The sequence below is a fragment of the Excalfactoria chinensis genome, assembly GCF_039878825.1.
Source record: "Excalfactoria chinensis isolate bCotChi1 chromosome Z unlocalized genomic scaffold, bCotChi1.hap2 SUPER_Z_unloc_2, whole genome shotgun sequence".
In the NCBI taxonomy this organism is placed as follows: Eukaryota; Metazoa; Chordata; class Aves; order Galliformes; family Phasianidae; genus Excalfactoria; species Excalfactoria chinensis.
In genome coordinates this window covers 306,647-323,489 of record NW_027315573.1, presented here as the reverse complement: position 1 = coordinate 323,489, position 16,843 = coordinate 306,647, and the positions used below count along the sequence as shown (strand labels likewise).

Below are 16,843 nucleotides of genomic sequence, written 5' to 3'. Positions count from 1 at the left end.
GTGTGCAAGGATGAGCATGCACATACATGTGCGTGCACAGGGGTGTGCAAAGGGTTGGAGCTGCGCAAGGACATTGTGGTACCGGTGTGTGCGTGCACTTTGGGAGTGAAAGGAAGGGGTTCCGCGTGTGTCTGTGTGTGTGCGCACAGGGCTGCTCTAGGGGATGTGGTTGCGTGAGTGTGTGTGAGCACATGGATAGTGCGTGGATGCGGTGGCACCAATGTGTGCTTGCACAGGGGTGTGCTGAGGAGTTGGGTTGCACAGAGGTGCACACACAGGGATGTTTTCTGGAAGGTGTAGGCACATACGTGTTCCCAGGGACGGTTTGCACACATCTGTGAATGCAAAGGAGGGCACAAGATGCGGTGCGTGAATGTGGGTGTGCAAAGCAGGCAGAGTGGTGCACATGTGTGTGTGTGCACGTGGATAGGGGAATGCTGGGGTGCAGGTTGACCTCTGCTGCGGTGAGTGGGGGCTCACGGTGTTGCTCAGAGGTAGATTTGTTCACGTTGAGTGCTGTCAGGAAACTCGCTCAACACTGAAGGCCTTGCAAAAGTCTGGCTGAGGGATGTCAGTTGCTTTTCCTTTTTCCCACTCCACTGTAGAAGGCCCCCAAAGCAACCAGGCTGCATGTCTCGGTTTCCGCTGTCTCTCCATTTCCTTCTTGTTGCTCCCTGTGACCAGCAGGTTCAGCCGTGCTGCTTTCCTGCCTCCTCTGCTGTGGTCGGGATCACAGAATTGTAGGGGCTGGAAGGAACCTCTAGAGATCATTGAGTCCAGGCCCACTATGGCAGACTGCACAGGTAGGCGTCCAGGCGGGTCTTGAATATCTCCAGAGAAGGAGAATCCACAACCTCCCTGGGCAGCCTGTTCCAGTGCTCCGTCACCCTCACCATGAAAAAACCTTCAGTTGTCTTTAAAAAAAATCTAGTGTATGCAATTCAGGATTTAGGTCGTGATTTTACAACTTGAAACACGTCTAATGTCTCTGTAATGTCTCTGGCTCTAGCACATTTTATGAGACTGCCCAGTGCTGAGGTCTCTAGAAAGACCTTAGTGAGCCTTTAGCCCTTACAAGAAAGTGCTAAGGATGGTGTAAGGATAAGCTTGTTTACTGATAGGGCTACAAAATGCTATGTGATTCCTGATCAGTCCAGTAGCACAAACCTTCACAATATTTAATTACTGCAGTTTATTTAAATATATGAATGTTTTCTGCAATGCATGCCAGAGTTGGATGCTCTTAGCAGATATACTGTGTACTAAAAGTGAATGGATACCTATATTGCTCTTGTCGTCAATATTGTGTGTCTGGCACAATATATTATAAGCCACTTGCTTGAAGATGTATGATAAGGTGTTTAAATAGCCATAATATCAGTTTTAGTAATATAATATTGTATCTGGCTAAATGAGTCAAACAAGTCAACAAAGCTTAATTCCTCAGATCAAGCAGAATTAATTTTGGTACCTGTCATGGCCCAATCAGATGAGAGTTGTTGAGATTTTGACACTCCCTTGGTCTAAATTAAGGTGAAATGACACCAAACAATCAGTTAAATGTTTATTTGTATCCCGCTACAATACTTAGCATAAGATTCTGGGATATATATTTATATATCCATACCTCATTGGTTATAAGCTGATAATACGCTTTGTGTTACATTCTAACCTAGCATGAAAAAGGAGATTGGATAGATGGGTAAGGAAGATCTGCGTCATCACTCTTAGTTCTGCTGTAGTCTCTGGTCTAGTAATATTAGGGTGGCAAGTGCACACCTGATCATTGAGTCATAGTTCTTTTTAGTTATTGCAAAAAGGAGATGCATCACATATGTGCCTGTTGTTTGCATGTGAGGTGGGAGTGGGTGGGATTCAGCATTTGAGCATTTGCGGATGGGGGAAGGGTGGCACCAACCCTTTCTTCTCCAGCTGAGTCAGGGTTTGTAAAAAACCCATTCCTTATGACATCGATCAGGTTGGCATCACTTGCCAATGGAGAACTTGCCCTGACTTCCACAAGGATGTAGGGCTGTGCATCCTCTGTTATATTCTGTGCTCTCATAGAATGATGGAATGGTTTGATTTGGAAGGGACCTTTAAGATCATCTAGTTCCAACTGCTGTAGGCAGGGACACCTCCCACTAGACCTGGTTACTCAAAGAGCCATCTGACCTGGCCTTGAATGCCTTCAGGGTGGGGTCATCCACAACCTCATTGGGCAACTGTTCCAGTGTCTCACCACCCTCCCCATAATTAATTTCCTCTTAATATGTAGTCTAAATCTCACCTCTTCCTGTTTAAAGCTATTTCCCCTCATCCTGTCCTGGTATAAAGCCCGTCCCCAACTTTCCTGTAGGCTCCCTTCTGGTACTGGAAGGCTGCTGTGGGGTCCCCCCAGAGGCATCTCCAGGCTGAAGAGCCCCAGCTCTCTCAGCCTGTTCCCTTAGGGAGATGCTTCAGCCCTCTGATCATCTTTGTGCCCCTCCTCTGGAATCCCCTCTAACAGCTTTATTTCCTTTTTGTGTCAGGGGCTCCAGAACTGCATGCAGAAAGTCTTCTGCAAGTGCTTCTGATTCCCTACTCCAATTGCAAACTTAAGCACGCAATTTCCATTAATTCTTTGCAGTTAAGCAATGCCCCAGCAGCTGGGACAATGAAACAGTTGCCCTGTGTCAGCAATAGGTGTACTTTCTGGTTTGACTGAGTCAGTTGTGTCAGTGCAGCTGGTGGTCCCTGAAGCAGAATTTCATGGTGGGTTTTGTTCCTTATTCCGGTATTGCTTGAGTTGTGACAGTTGGTTCAGTTTTCTTATCTATCCAGCTAGCGTCTTTGATCTCCTGAGGTCATCAGCTCCTCACCTATCAGATGATTTCTGCTGATACAGCTCCAGAAATATCACAGTATTTTAACGCAAATATCTTTCAGCAGCTTCCTGGCTGCCTAGATTGACTGAGAATCTAGCATCAGTTTTTAATTTATTGTCCAATTGCACAATGTTTTAATGGTTCTCTGGTGCCTACTGAGTTGACCCATCTGAATTCATGCACAAGCAGCCTTTAAAAGTGATTCCTGTATGCTTTTTAGTCACAAAAGCGACAAGCTTAGCAAGTGAGCTAAATCTTGTTATTTCTTTGGAGAATAACAATGAATATGATCTAATTACAGCTTTCCAGGCTCGATTTTTGAGGAGGACCTTAGTCGTGTTGTAATTTTGAAACTGCCTACCTACAGCAGGATGTACATAACAAGACATTCTGAAGCGTTAAGATAAACCTCCAGTGTGAATCTTTGGAACTTGTAACTATGCCAGGACTATGATGGCTCCAGTACTCAGTGTATTTTTTTTTAATACCAGCAAACAATCCTGTTTGGTGCCATGCCAATTTTCAGCTATTGAAGTAATTAAGATTTCTAACCATCGCCCTTGGCAGTAGTTTGTCTCTGAGGATGGGCCGTAAAGAACAGCCCTGTAATTTAGCCTGATATTATCTACCTGTGCCTGATTACTGGATCTGAAAGCTTGTTTAATTATGTAGAACTCATTCATAGTGACATCCCACAAAGCTTATGTGCAGAATTTAAAATAAATACAATTGCAGGCTGCTGAGGCATATATTAAGAATTCTGTTCCTAGTGGAATGGAATATTCACCATGATGAGCATGTTAGAGCAATGTAAGGGTTTGTACTTTGGTCCTCAGTTTGGTCCTCGTAGCTGGTGGTTTGTTTCAGAGTCACTTACACTAAAAATATTTTCCCTTCTTAAAAACTAACAAAGAAGCAACTTGAGTACTTGAGAAATAAAAATGCCCATAGGAAATGCATTTGAATCTCATTTAAGGACAGTAGAAGCAGGAAAACTTGTATGCATTGTTACATGTACACGTGAAGTTGTGATGTTGGCCTCGTATTTATTTTCTGCCTGTGGGATTGAATCCAACACAGGAGATCACAAGGTAGCATATGTTCGCACAAGGTAGCATATGTTCGATGGATGGAGCTCAGAGCAGACCCTCACCTCCAGAAGCCCATGATTGGTTCAGTCCCTAGTTTGACCCGCAAGTTCTCCATGTGATCATGGCTGTTCTTAGTCCTTTGCAGTCAGCTTCTTCATATAGAGGGCCAATCCCTCGCCCTCCTGAATTCCATAGTGACAATCACATCTGCTTTGTGTCAGGCTTTTGTTTTCTTTTTATTATTATTTTTATTATTATTATTATTATTATTCTTTTCCCATTTACTAGGTAGGAAAGCTACTTTCTGAGCCAGGAGAAGAGAAGTGCACGTAGAGACAGAGCTTTGGACCCCCTTGGTAAAGATCACCCTGTGAGAGCCTGTCAGAAGCACTGCTGTGGTGTGCATGTGAGCTGGGCGCAGCTTAGGCTGAGCAGAACGAAGAGGTGAGCTGGGTTTGGTGCTGGGTGGTTGCTGGGAGGTGTCTCAGCAGAAAAGCCGGGCTGGGGTGGGCACGCTGCGTCAGTCCTCATCCCAGCTGGCAGTGAGAGTTGGAGGAGGGTGATGGGTGCTGCCTGCTCTCGCTGCTGCACCGAATTTGTGGCACAGCAGCACAGTGGTGAGTGAGCTGGGAGGGGGACGGACTGCTGCTGTGCATGGCTAGGCCAGAGCTGGAGGTTTGTCCAACACGTGAGTCATGCTGGTGCAGCCATTGCAGCTGCAGCAGGAGTAGAAGACAAAGAGGTTTTCTTCGTGAGAGCAACACAAATGATTTGATTCAAATGTATGACTGCTATGAAGGTGGTGAAGAACAGATCCGCCTCAAAGACATGCTTGATCCCATCAGGAATGAGCATGTGATCAAAGACGACCAGCGTGGCTTTCCCAGGGGAAGGCCATGCCTAACCAGTCTGGTGGCCTTCTGTGATGGAGTGGCGGCATTTGTGGACAAAAGGAAGGAAACAGATGTCAATTACCTGGACTTGAGCAAGATCTTTGACATGGCCCTCCACCACATCCTTCTCTCTAAATTGGAGGGATGTGGATTTGACAGGTGGAGCACCTGGTGGAGAAGGTATTGGTTGAAAGGCCACAGACAGAGGGTGGTGATTCATGGTTCTGTGTCCAGGTGGAGGCCGATAACAAGTGGTGTCACCCAGGAGTCTGTCTTGGGACCAGTGCTTTTTTACATCGTTATCAGGGACACCAATGATGCAATTGAGTGCGCCCTCTGCTGTTTGCTGAGGGTGCGGCTGACACAGCGGAAGGAAGGGATGCCATTCAGAGGGACCTCGCCCGAGAGGTTGGCCTAGGTGAATCTGATGAGGTTCAACACAGCAAAGTGCAAGGTTTTGCACTTGGGCTGGAGGAATCCCAGGCATCCCTACAGACTGGGAGGAGCGGTCCTTAAGAGAAGCCCCGCAGAGAAGGACCTGGGGGTCCTGGTGGATGAAAAAGAGAAGGTGAGCCATCAGCGTGCTCTTGCAGCTCAGAGAGCAAATGGTACCCTGGGCTCCATCAGAAGAGGGGATGGCCAGCAGGGACAGGGAGGTGATTGATCTTCATGATCCTTGAGGTCCCCTCCAAGCCGAGCCATTCTATGGATCTGTGATTACACTCGCTGTCAGAAATAATGGCAGCTGTACAGAAGCTGGATATATGTGGGGACAGCTCTTGTAAGCAGCTGATTTTAAGACCTTGCCCTAGTCGAGGGTCTAAATTGCGTGTCAGAAGAAAGCTGGGAAAGTGGTTCTTGCTCATTATTTTTCATTTGCCGATTCTTTCTTTAGGGTTCCTTTCCAAAAGGAGATTTTGGTGATGGAAGCAGTTGAAGAAGGAACAAAACCAGCTCTTGCCAGGAGTGCTTGAAGTCCCTGTGGAGAGAAGCAAAGAACCTGGGCTTCCTCTGGGATGCTCCCCACCATGTCTCAGGAGGGAGACAGTCCCTGTCGCTGTTCCAATTTCTGCTCTGTGTGTGGAAAGGTACGTCTGGGTTTCTTCTGCTTGTTTTCTCTTTTTCTCACTTTTAAGGAGAAGGGGTGGAGCAAGGGGAGACCCACTGGTCATTTGTTACCTCAAGAACAGGACGGATTCTGCATTCACCGTGAAAAACCTGGGCTAGTAGCATGGGCGTGTTTCAGGCTGGACTCTTCTTTTCCTGCTTGGGTTCCTTTTGGCTACAGGGAGACAGCTGTCTAAAGGTGTGTTTTCAAAGCCACTCTACAAAACCATGTTTCACTGTTGCAGGTGGTTCAGTGTGCTCTTGCAGCATAGATGCTTTTGCTGTAGAATCTTAGTGGTTTCTGTTCCTAGGGGAGAACTGGGAGGAGGTAGTGAGAAGAGCATTCAATGCCTTAGGCGTATCTTTTAGTGGGATATGTTGGCATTAGGTGCCAAAAGTCTGTTCTCCCCAGGTGTAAAAGGACAGTGAGGCCCAGACTCCTTAACCTGCTGGAGCAGAGTGGTAGCAGAGTGTGCAGTACCCTCCTGCAGGCAGTACCATGTACCCCATCTCCTTACATTCCCTGTGCGTGCAGATGCAGCTGCTCACCACAGTAGACAGGATACTGAGTGGGCATACAGATTGCCCAACCTGGTGGCCACGAGTACACGAGCCCCTTTTGCTTTTCCAGTGGCTGTTATTTCGTGTTTCCCCTCACCTCTTCTGTGCTTTTACAAACGTATGTAATTGCCATCATCAGGCTCACTTGCAAATGCCTCTTCCATGTCCACACAGAGATCAACAGGTTAAGCTCAAAGCCATTCAAAGCCATTAGCAGTTCTACACAATCACTGCCTCCGTCATGGGTGTCAGGCACAATAAAAGTAGACAAAAAAACCTCCACCAACAGTATGTTACTTTTTTAAATAGACAGTGAGGGATGGAGAAACCGCATTTTATGTGGCTGCCAGATTCCTTCCAACACAACCATGTGGTGATTCCATGAAAGCTATGTTGCCTTCAACAGCAACAGGAGTGACAACTAGGAAATGCAAACTGGGAGACTGTTATACCTGGCATCACTCAAGAAACACAACAAGATAATATTGGCAATCAAATAAACAGACAGAACACTTGGGAGAAATGAACTGGCACAACAAAGACACTTTTGTTCCTCTATCTGTGATCTGCCCTCTTCCATCCTCATTCACTGCAATTCCAGCAGCCAGTCCCTGCAAAATGGGGTTCCTTCCAGGTAGAAGAAAAGAAAGCTGCCACCAGAAGTGATGCCTACCTTTGCACAGTTCATACTGATGTAGATCAGAACGAGTTGTTTGCCCCCAAAAAAGTAAGCAAGGCAAACAGAAATCAACTGTTAAAAGTAAATATAAGAGAGAGAGTTCTGAGATTTGGTTCTGCCTGAGCTGCACAGAAGGGGGCTGATGGATCCTCAGGATTCCATTCAGAAGGTCCTATCATGACAGAAGAACCACAGTTACTTTCAGGAACAGAAACAGTTCTGATCTTCCTGGCAAAGCTTCCAAGATCTCAACAGATATGACCTGAAGAGAGAAGCGAACAGGATGAAGAGACATTGCACTGGGGTTATTTTATTTTTTAAGTTAAGCCTCGCTAATGTGGAGGTGACACAGTAAAAGGCATGCCTGTATGTCCATGCTTTGCTGCTGGCCCGCCAGAAGGAGCTCTACCTCTGCAGATCCTCTCTGCCTTCTGGAGGGATGTTGCAGGGCTCTAAGTCACTCATTTTGTGCTCCCTTTTTCTCACTGGCAGCTAATGGAATGCACATCAAGAGCAGTGAAGCGCTCAGCATCCTTGCTGGTGTCCCTCAGAACCACTGCAGCAGTGGGGAAAGGGTCCAGCAGAGGCCTGACAGGAATGTGGCCAACGAGGTGAGATGGAGGGAGCTGAGCTTGACTAGTACAGCAAAGCCCTCAGCTGTCTGAAGGGCAGTCAGAGCCAAGCCCTTCTCAGCACTGTCAGGCTCAACAGAGCAAAGGGTCAGCAGCATGAGCTGCAGTGCTTCCCGGCCTGTGGGAGGTCCAGCTGAGAGATGAGGAGCATTCTTGCCTTGGGGCAAGCTCCTGGTGGAGTGCTGGGACAGCTCTCAGGGAACTGCATGGCCACCATCCTCAGGGTAACCTCCAAGATCTCTGCATTTGTGTCACAAAGGGGTAAAACCCGCCTGAAGTACGCAGTCAGCACAGCACCTACAATTCCTAACAACGTGATTTCGTTCTGGCACATTGTACATCTTTCTCCCCTCACAGACAGGAGGAAAGACAAAGGGTTGATACATTTTCTAAATACGTAAGAAAGGTAAACAGTTTAATGAAATAACAGCTGTTCCCGTCAGCACAGAGACTTCAACAGGGCTGTGCCATGATGCTGGAAAGCCAAATCCAACAGGCAAATGCATCCCCATGATGCTGTGTGTGCAGAACAACTGTTGAGAACGGAACTGTTCCACCCCTGCTCACACCTCCCAGATTCTCAGTTCATCTTTTGGCGATTCCTCTGGCTCCCTGATGCTTTCTGCACAGGCAAGGGGAGAGAAAGGGTGCCAAGCTTGTGATTTTGATCATTCTCAAGTCCTGGCATCCCCTTTGCCTTGGAGACCTTCAACCGCATGGCCCTTGCAATGTCCATCAACCTGGAAAACAACAGAGAAACGTTGTGTTAGTGGGGTAGAGTGGTCTTCTGGGAAAGACACTGCAGAAATGAGCAATAGCTTGTTCACCTCAGGAGGGAAGCTAGGAGGCAGAAGCAAGCAGGATGTCTGCTCTGCATCCCAACACAACCACCAGAACGCAAACTGGAAGTATTTAAATACTACAAGGCAGGGAGCCTTGCTGGAAAGGCTAGAACACTACCAAACTGGGCACGAGCACCCCAAAGAGTATTAAAAACCCACGGTGCCTTACTCAGTGTACAGCAATCTTGGAGAAAAAAAAAGCAAGCAGCCCGTATTTCCAACAGAATCCTATACCATGAGTGACAGGATGGAAAGAACCTAGTACAGAGAGCAGCTCCTCTTAACTGCTGAAATACAGCAGTCCTAGATGTAAACACATTTTGGATGAGACTGGTACTGAGCAGGGCTTGATCAAGATGTCACCAGCCAGAACACACCTGGAGACTTGTCAAACACAGAATGAAGCATGTTTGAGCAAACGCAGCAAGGAAATGAAAGTCCTGCCTCATCTGGGGCCATGAGAACACACCTCAGAATCCTCTCAGCTGACATTACGTCTTTAAAAGAAAAACAGATTCAGATGGCAAGAGATATCTGGTGCTATTCAAACAAACCTCCCACCATAAGCAATGATCATTCCATGGCTAAATCAAGAGCCTCACAGCCATATGCCTCATCTTTGTTTTTCCAACATGTTGCTGCTTCCCCCACTTTTCTCTTATCACCACGCTACAATCTATGCTCCCAGCTCCAGTAGAGCACTTAAAAGCAAAAACTTTGGTGTTTGTTGCAGAAAAAGAGCATGTCTTTTATTGAAAAGCTTACTTCCAAAGCAATAGAATTTTAAAAAGGTGGGAAACCAACATTAGATTATACTGTTAACGCCACTATTAGTCAACAAAGAGCAGAACTGGAGGCAAAGCCCAGAAATCTTTACATCAAATCTGACTACAGAGCTCACAAAACCAAGGGCTGGTAACAGCCCCGATAACTTCCAGTTATCCCAGAATCTTGATATTAAATCCTTCTAGGAGAAGCCCCAACATATTCTAGAATGCTTTTCAGTGGTACTGAAGGAGTTCTGTCCTTTTGCAGTTCCTTCCCAGCTGCATCACCTCTAAACAACCCTGATGGGAAAGATCCACGTAGTGGAGTCAGGCAGCAAATGTCTTTAGAGTCACCACATCTTGCAGAACAGAAAAGGCTGGGACAGCAATCACACACAGCTGAGCAGCTATTAACAGGGCAACCTGACCCACTCCCAGGTAGCAATAACAAGCTGCCTGATCAGCTAATGTCTGCTGGGAGTCCTCGCTGTCAGAGGAGCTGTCAGGCTCTGCCAGACACCTGCAGGTTTAAGCACATCCGCGCAGCTAGCAGTACAGAGACATCACTTGGCAGAAGAACAGTAGTTTCTTCACAGAAAATTTAAGCCTAGGAAGAAATTTCTTCAAAATCTATCATGACAAGCATTGTTTACCTGGATGCTTATACTGCACACTGTTCTCCACCATTCATCTTCACTGAGTTGGCTCCTCCTCCCAGTGCCAGAGGGCTATGCTGACATCCAAACAGACTCTGACAAACTGAGGAGGTAAGGCGAGCAGAATCTTATAAAGTTAAATTGTAAAGTCTTGCATCTGGGGAGGAACAGCAACTACATGCTCACAATCTGCCTGTGAGAAAGAAAATCTGTTTCTAGTTTTCCAGTTACAGTCAGATACAAATCTGTACTTGCATCCAGACTGGTACCGAGCTGACACCAGATCTCTGCTGAAAGAAGGGATTCAGTGAGGAGCAACATGACTTAGCAGGCAAGACACAGCACTGGGTAGCACCTGGATAGGTTTTCTGCCATTTTGATGCTGCCTGCCTCAAGTTTTTCCACTTTCAGATGGACAAAAAGCCTCACAGTGCACCTGAGCAGGTTTGTGAAAAGCACTCTTTCAAAGCTTTGACACGTATAACTACCCCATTAGACATAGCAGGGCTTGAATATAAAACTTCAACACACTCAGAGTCTAACTGCAACATAGGGAACTCACAGCGGGTATCGCTGTACTATTTGGGCACAGAAGAGGCTCCAGAGCCCTCTTCCCCAGGGACTGCTTGCACGAGGACCACAGGCATCTTAACAGGCATAAGCAAACATGACTCACCTACTTTCGTGGAGCTTCAAGTCATTCTGCAGGACAGTGAGGTCAACTTGGAAGTTTTTAATGTGCAGAGCCAGTGCAATGACATATGCTGCAATTTTAGTCTTCAGCGACGCAGATTAAATTCTGAACACTGAACAGCAAGTGTGAGAACAGATGAAAAGCAGAGAGTCAGCAAACCCAAAACACAACCACCCACCAGGTGCAGACAGAACTGGAGCCCCAGTTAGCTATGGCAAGCATTTCCGAGACATGAAAAAAGAGCTTTAAGAAACACAGGTCCCTGATCACAGGGGCCTCAAGGTCTTCCTCAACAACTGCCCATGTTTCTGTTCAAAAGTGCAGGTCTCTGGAGATGTTTACAGGTTTACAGACTTGACTGAATCACTGTCTACAAACACTTCTGTCTCTGTGGCACACTGGCAAGATGACAGCGAGGTGAAGCTGATCTGAAGGTACTCACTGCAGCCATACACAACACACAGAGCAGGTCTGAAAGCATTTATTTTTACTGTTCACCCCTGGTCTGAGTCTTTATAAACAAATGCACCCTCGATGGCCCACACGGGTTCAACCTCTCTGTTAACCTCCAGTTCACAGCAAACAGCAGATAGATGATGGCTGAGCAATGGCAGTTATGCTACGCAGAGGCTGTTGGATTCTTGAGAAAAGGCACTGTAGCAACAAGTACAAATCTTCTCACTCTTGCTGATCAAGTCAGCCTGGTGAGCCTGGCTAAATTCACAGGCACAGGCTTGTTTAAGCACACATGACTCTGCCTCTCCCAGTTACGTTTCAGACTTCCATTATTCATGGATGAACATCAGCCATAACAGAATATTTTACCTGGCCTGGCCTGCTACTCAAGAGAAGCTTCTGCTGTTCCCGTTTTGGTGCAGTGCTATTTGATAATGACTCTGTGGCCCTTCAAGCTGTTTTCTACATCCTCTGAACATCAATAGCATCAAAGCAATCACAGTTCCTTACCGCCATTGTTGTAGGTCAGTGAAGTTCTTCATAAGCTTCCTGCTAATGATGTGGGGGCATTCAGGACCCATTGGATCTAGAATAGAAAGGGGTTTCACAGCGAGCACCAAGACTGGTTATATAAAATAATGGATATAAAATGTTTTCAGGTACAGAAACCAGGAACTGTCTGTAAGCAAAAAAGGAATCTCAAACTCAGATGTAAACTATTTTATCTCCTACAAATAGGATCTCACTGCAGGACCCTGATGTATGACAGTTAGAAAAGGACTGAAGAGAATGACACACGTATATCCCAGTAGGTGCAGATCTAAAACTCCACAATGGCACGGAAATACTGAACCTCATCACGAAACAAGCTGAACTGTAACTGCTGCATGTAGCCATTTATCAAACAGGTAACTCTGGGAAGCTTCATTGTTTGCTATTATGGTAACTACAAACCAAGTCCCAGCAGGCAGCTGAAAAGGGTAAGAGTTGAAAATTGTCTTACGCTTCTTCTTGATTATTTTCAGGAAGCTGAACTTAATAAGGATGTCCAGGAACCAGAGGCATCGAGCTTTGCGGTCCCTGCTCTTCTCATCAGCAGGCAGGAACTTCAGCTCTTCTAAGACAAAGGAGCAATGGCTGAAGAGGAAAGAGGGAGCATGAGGACCAGAGAATCAGGGACTAGCTTTCTTATTAGAACACATCCTTAAATCCACCGCACAGCTCTTTTAGGTTAGAATAGTTTCCTGAACACTAATACAAGAAAGCTCACAATGCTGCTCTGTGAGCACATTTTCTGTCCACCACAGTCAGCACATTTCTGCACGTGGCACTACAGAGGCCCCTGCACTGCAGAAACCACAAGTTCTCCATGGAGTGTGCCATGTGCACACATACACATGCACACACACTTCTGCTTAGGCACAGATGGGAGGCAGTGAAAGTGAGCTGTGGCTTGTGCTTTACCTGCTTACTTCAGCACCAGGACTTAACACAAGTCCACCTCCATTTGCAAAGCCACAGCAACTTCCAGTTATGACAGTACATGGTAGCGACAGTGCTCGGCCACAGGAATGTCATCCTTAGCACAGCTCTGCGGTCCCATATCGAGGTATTTTCCTTCATCCCGCACTTTGGATTTACTCCCTCTCTTCCCCTATAATCAGTTACCCAAGAGGACAGCTGCACTATTGTGCACAGCACCTTTTCTCCCATCAAGCTACACCTCCACACTTCCCAGAGGTATGCACTGGGTCATGATCTGATGCCTTCTCTTTAGACTGAAGACCATTACTACCCATACTGTAGAGCTGGTAAAGCTGGTTACAGCTGCCATCCTGCCTGTAAGAAGAACCACGATTTCATAATGCCAGCCTTAGCTATTAAAAGGCTGCCTGCGGAAGTATTACCTTTTCTCTTCTGTTTTCTTGGCAATTTCCTCTGGAGTGATGTTAATAAAGGCTGCTGCTGGACCCTGCAATGCTTCATACTCTGCTGGAGACAGAACTGGATGGACTTTAAAGAAAAGAACATGGTTCTTTCTGGTTCTGAATAGCTCACAGTGAGATATGGTCTGTCAGCTCCTGCTATGGGAGGTGTGAGATAGGGAAGTGGGGAAAGAATTATAAATTAGCAGAAAGTAACAACAGAACTTGTTGTAACCAAACCAAATGTCTCTGAGGTACAGTGGCTCAAACACAAATAATTTCTCATATACTCCTGACATCACTGCTATTCTTAGCTGAACAGCTCCCAACAGGCAGGCATAGTACCCCTGTCTTTGTAGGGAGGAAGAACACAGAACTGGGAACCCCAAAGCCTCAACATACCAACTTCCTGCTATCAGCTTTTGGTTTGTGAGGGGAGAAGGCTCAGCCCTGCTGTCACATGCCCAGCAGCACTTTCTCCACATGCCAGACTACCAACAGGAAAGTTTACAGGCACCAGAAACCACACGGTCACTGAAAAAGATACTGTCGTCAAACTTGTAAACATGTTCTGGTCTGTCAGCATCCTCATGACATGGTGGTAGGAAAATGGACGTGTTCTGTTCATCGTCTTGGGCCGCATCCTGGATCAAAGCTTTGGAGAGAAGAAGGAAAGAAGAGAGTATTTGGACCGTGCAGACAAAGCCACAAAGAGTGGACTTCTAGAACACCACCAAAAATGGGCAGAGATGGACGGTGATAACACAGTTTTTCCTAGCGAAATAATAAAGCAGTTCCTTTTCCAATAACAAGTTTGGCAAGGTCCTCAACACGTGCCCATCTCAGCAGTTAAACCAACCTCTTCCCTTCTTACACAAGGAAAACACCCTTCTTCTTCCCACCATGTTTGGCAAGGAAAGGACAGGAAAACGGTAATTTTGATTGCCTTCCTCAACATCTCAGACAACATTCTTACCTGTTACCCCCTTTGCATCTATAACATCTGCTGCTGCTTTTGTCACAGCTGGATTGAGAATATCATTGCCCACTGCATTCATTCGCCGAGAGTTCAGAGCTCGCTTCTGCTTGCTGGTACCAAATGCCTCAATGCACAAATCCACCTGTGTATAACACAGAAGCAACGACAACACACTGAACTCAAGACACTTTGCATGCAGGAAGAATACCCAGATAACCACCGCTTGTTCTACATGTGCGCTTTTAAAGTAATTCCAAACATAACGCTGGGTACAAACAAAGCATACGACAAAGAAATGCAAACGGGCATGTTTTACCTGGGACTGTAGACAAGTCTAAAGTACTTAGGAACATACTGCTAAGCTAGACACTAACAACATGCTGTCTCAAAAACCATCAGTGCATAGAAAGAATGCTGACCCTGCACAAGTTTGTCCTGCAACAAATCAAACATCTCAGTTTCAGACAAGTATTTACCACTGTCTGCTGGATAACTACAGCACATTATGATATCAGGTTTCAACCTTACCTTTCCCTGTAGGATGTATTCTGATAGTCCCTTGTGTCATCAGGAATTAAATTATCTACAAAAGAATAAAAATTAGTATGCTTGGCTTGCAGCAGGCAGGAAAGTGCATGTATTGGGTACCCCTTTAGCTCTAATAAATTACAGAAGGACTAGGCACACCACTTCAGGGTCTTCTCTACAGGATTTTGTTAATAAAATACACTGAATGTGAAAGATTATGTACCTAAAATAAAGAGGGACAATTTTTGCTACAAAATCTAAAAGCATAATGCACAGGTTGCAGCAATACTAAGCTCCTGTTGCCTAAAAAAGAAAACAGTTCCTTAAAGATCATATTCTTAGGATCATTTCCACTAGATTCAGTAATAAAAAGCAGTTCTGCTGGGGAAAAGCTGTTTTCTTTTTCAGTGAACGATTCAGTCTACTAACTTGATTATTTCCAAGCCTCCCTCAGCAGGAGAAGGGCTGCAATTATCCTAAGCAGTGACAACTCTATTTCTAACTCTGGTATTTCCACCCTCCCACACCCGAGCTCTCTGCTTCACTCTTCCCCTGACTATCAGCTGTGATTCTGCTTCATTCTCCCTTTTTTCATTCCATCCTGCTCCCCAGGCGTGGACAGAGTGATGTATCCTCCTTCCCTCATTCTAAGGCGGCACAGCAGAAATAAGAGTAGGAGGAAACAGGGCAATGCTGTCAGTAGCCAATTATTCGGTTTTGAATGCATACATATTTCCAAGACATTGTGACCTCGGCACCAGGGTTAAATACAGAACTGTCCTACCTGACAGTCAAGGTTGCATGTTGAATATTTCAGCATTATAGACTTCCATTTGCCCAGGATCCTTGTTTAAAACACCAAGAAAATACCTGGGGAGAACAAGTGCAAATGATAACCATTGACAGTCTCAGAGCTGAGAAAAATTAACTTGGAATCTATAGAACAGGTTAATTTCTAGCAAGTCATTTTTCATTTCACACTTCAGAGGAGCAAACCCAAATAGTCTGTGCTGCTCCTCACCACAGAATCATAGAACAGACTCACAGAATCCTTAGAGTTGGACCTTTAAACATCATCCAGTTTGTATTTGGAGAGAAAAATTTAACAATCTATATCACGACCCTTTCAAAAGAACCAGCACAAGGACATTAAATGGCTGGAAGCACCTCGTCTGAACAGCTTCTGCAGTTCTGTTTACGTTGTGTCACCCCACTTCTACTTTAAGTAACCCCCGTGGTCAGAGTAGAGATAAACCACGAGCAAACACTGCAGGACAAATGTAGCGCGTCCACGGGGCACAGCACTCACTAACAGGAGCCTGACACACACACCAAATGTACTTCAGAGCTCTGTAGGTTAGCCGTGACAAAGTAAGATGATTTTACACTTGGTTTCCACTGATACAAGAGGTTCTTCTACCAGAGGATGGGAACGATCCCCCACGCAAAATAGTTCTTAGGAATTCATGGGAGCTGCCTCGAGGCTACAAAGGTCACCTTCTAAAACCAGCACGTGTGACAACTGGTGATTTCACCAAGGCTTCCCATTACAGCACGAGGCACAGACAAGTTCTTAATTCATACAGCACCTCCGGACTGTGGCCCAGAAGTTCAATGGTGACCAACGACCCCCTGGTTTCCTGGTACTGATCTTGGCAGCTCAGAAGGAATAATGCTGTTGTGCCCAGGTTTCAGCTCCGTGCAGACACCTTCTCACTCTTCTCCTCCAGCAGATCTAAACTCCGCTTATGTGTAAGATCACAGCTCCCGAGGAAGCAGCGTGCAAAATGGTGCGGCTGCCAGATGACATCAGCTGCCCAGCTCCTCCCCATTCGCACCACGGCCTCAATGAGAACTCACCAGTCACCTTGACAGAAGGCTACAAGGCCATTTCATTTGCGCAGCTCCTCTGCTTTCACCTTCTTGTTTCTCGCACAGTGTGGCCAGCTCCCCATACCTGCACAGGGAGCTGCATGTCATGGCTCCGCTGCTGAAGTTATTCCCCACGTATGAAAGCCTTTCAGCTTCTGACACCTGACAGACAAAGAACCATGACTTGAAGAGCGCATGGTTTGAAAGCGCACGTTTTGCTGCACGTCCTTCAGTGACACGAAGCTCAGCGCTGCCACAAGCCGCCCATTGGCTAGCGCCACGCCGCGATGCCGC

At 46.2% G+C, this 16,843-nt stretch overlaps 1 protein-coding gene across 1 annotated transcript; it reads right to left on the bottom strand.

Annotated features, from left to right (window-relative positions):
- Window positions 1–10,106: 10,106 nt before the first annotated feature.
- On the bottom strand, window positions 10,107–14,734 carry LOC140264742 (DNA-directed RNA polymerase I subunit RPA49-like). The gene is made up of 8 exons (XM_072360656.1): window positions 14,678–14,734; window positions 14,147–14,291; window positions 13,718–13,825; window positions 13,153–13,249; window positions 12,249–12,382; window positions 11,756–11,831; window positions 10,772–10,901; window positions 10,107–10,198 (listed from the first exon to the last, which is right to left on the bottom strand). The coding sequence occupies exons 2-7, from the start codon at window positions 14,226–14,228 to the stop codon at window positions 10,868–10,870; spliced, it is 531 nt and encodes a 176-aa protein (XP_072216757.1). The 5' UTR covers window positions 14,229–14,291; window positions 14,678–14,734; the 3' UTR covers window positions 10,107–10,198; window positions 10,772–10,867.
- Window positions 14,735–16,843: the final 2,109 nt, after the last annotated feature.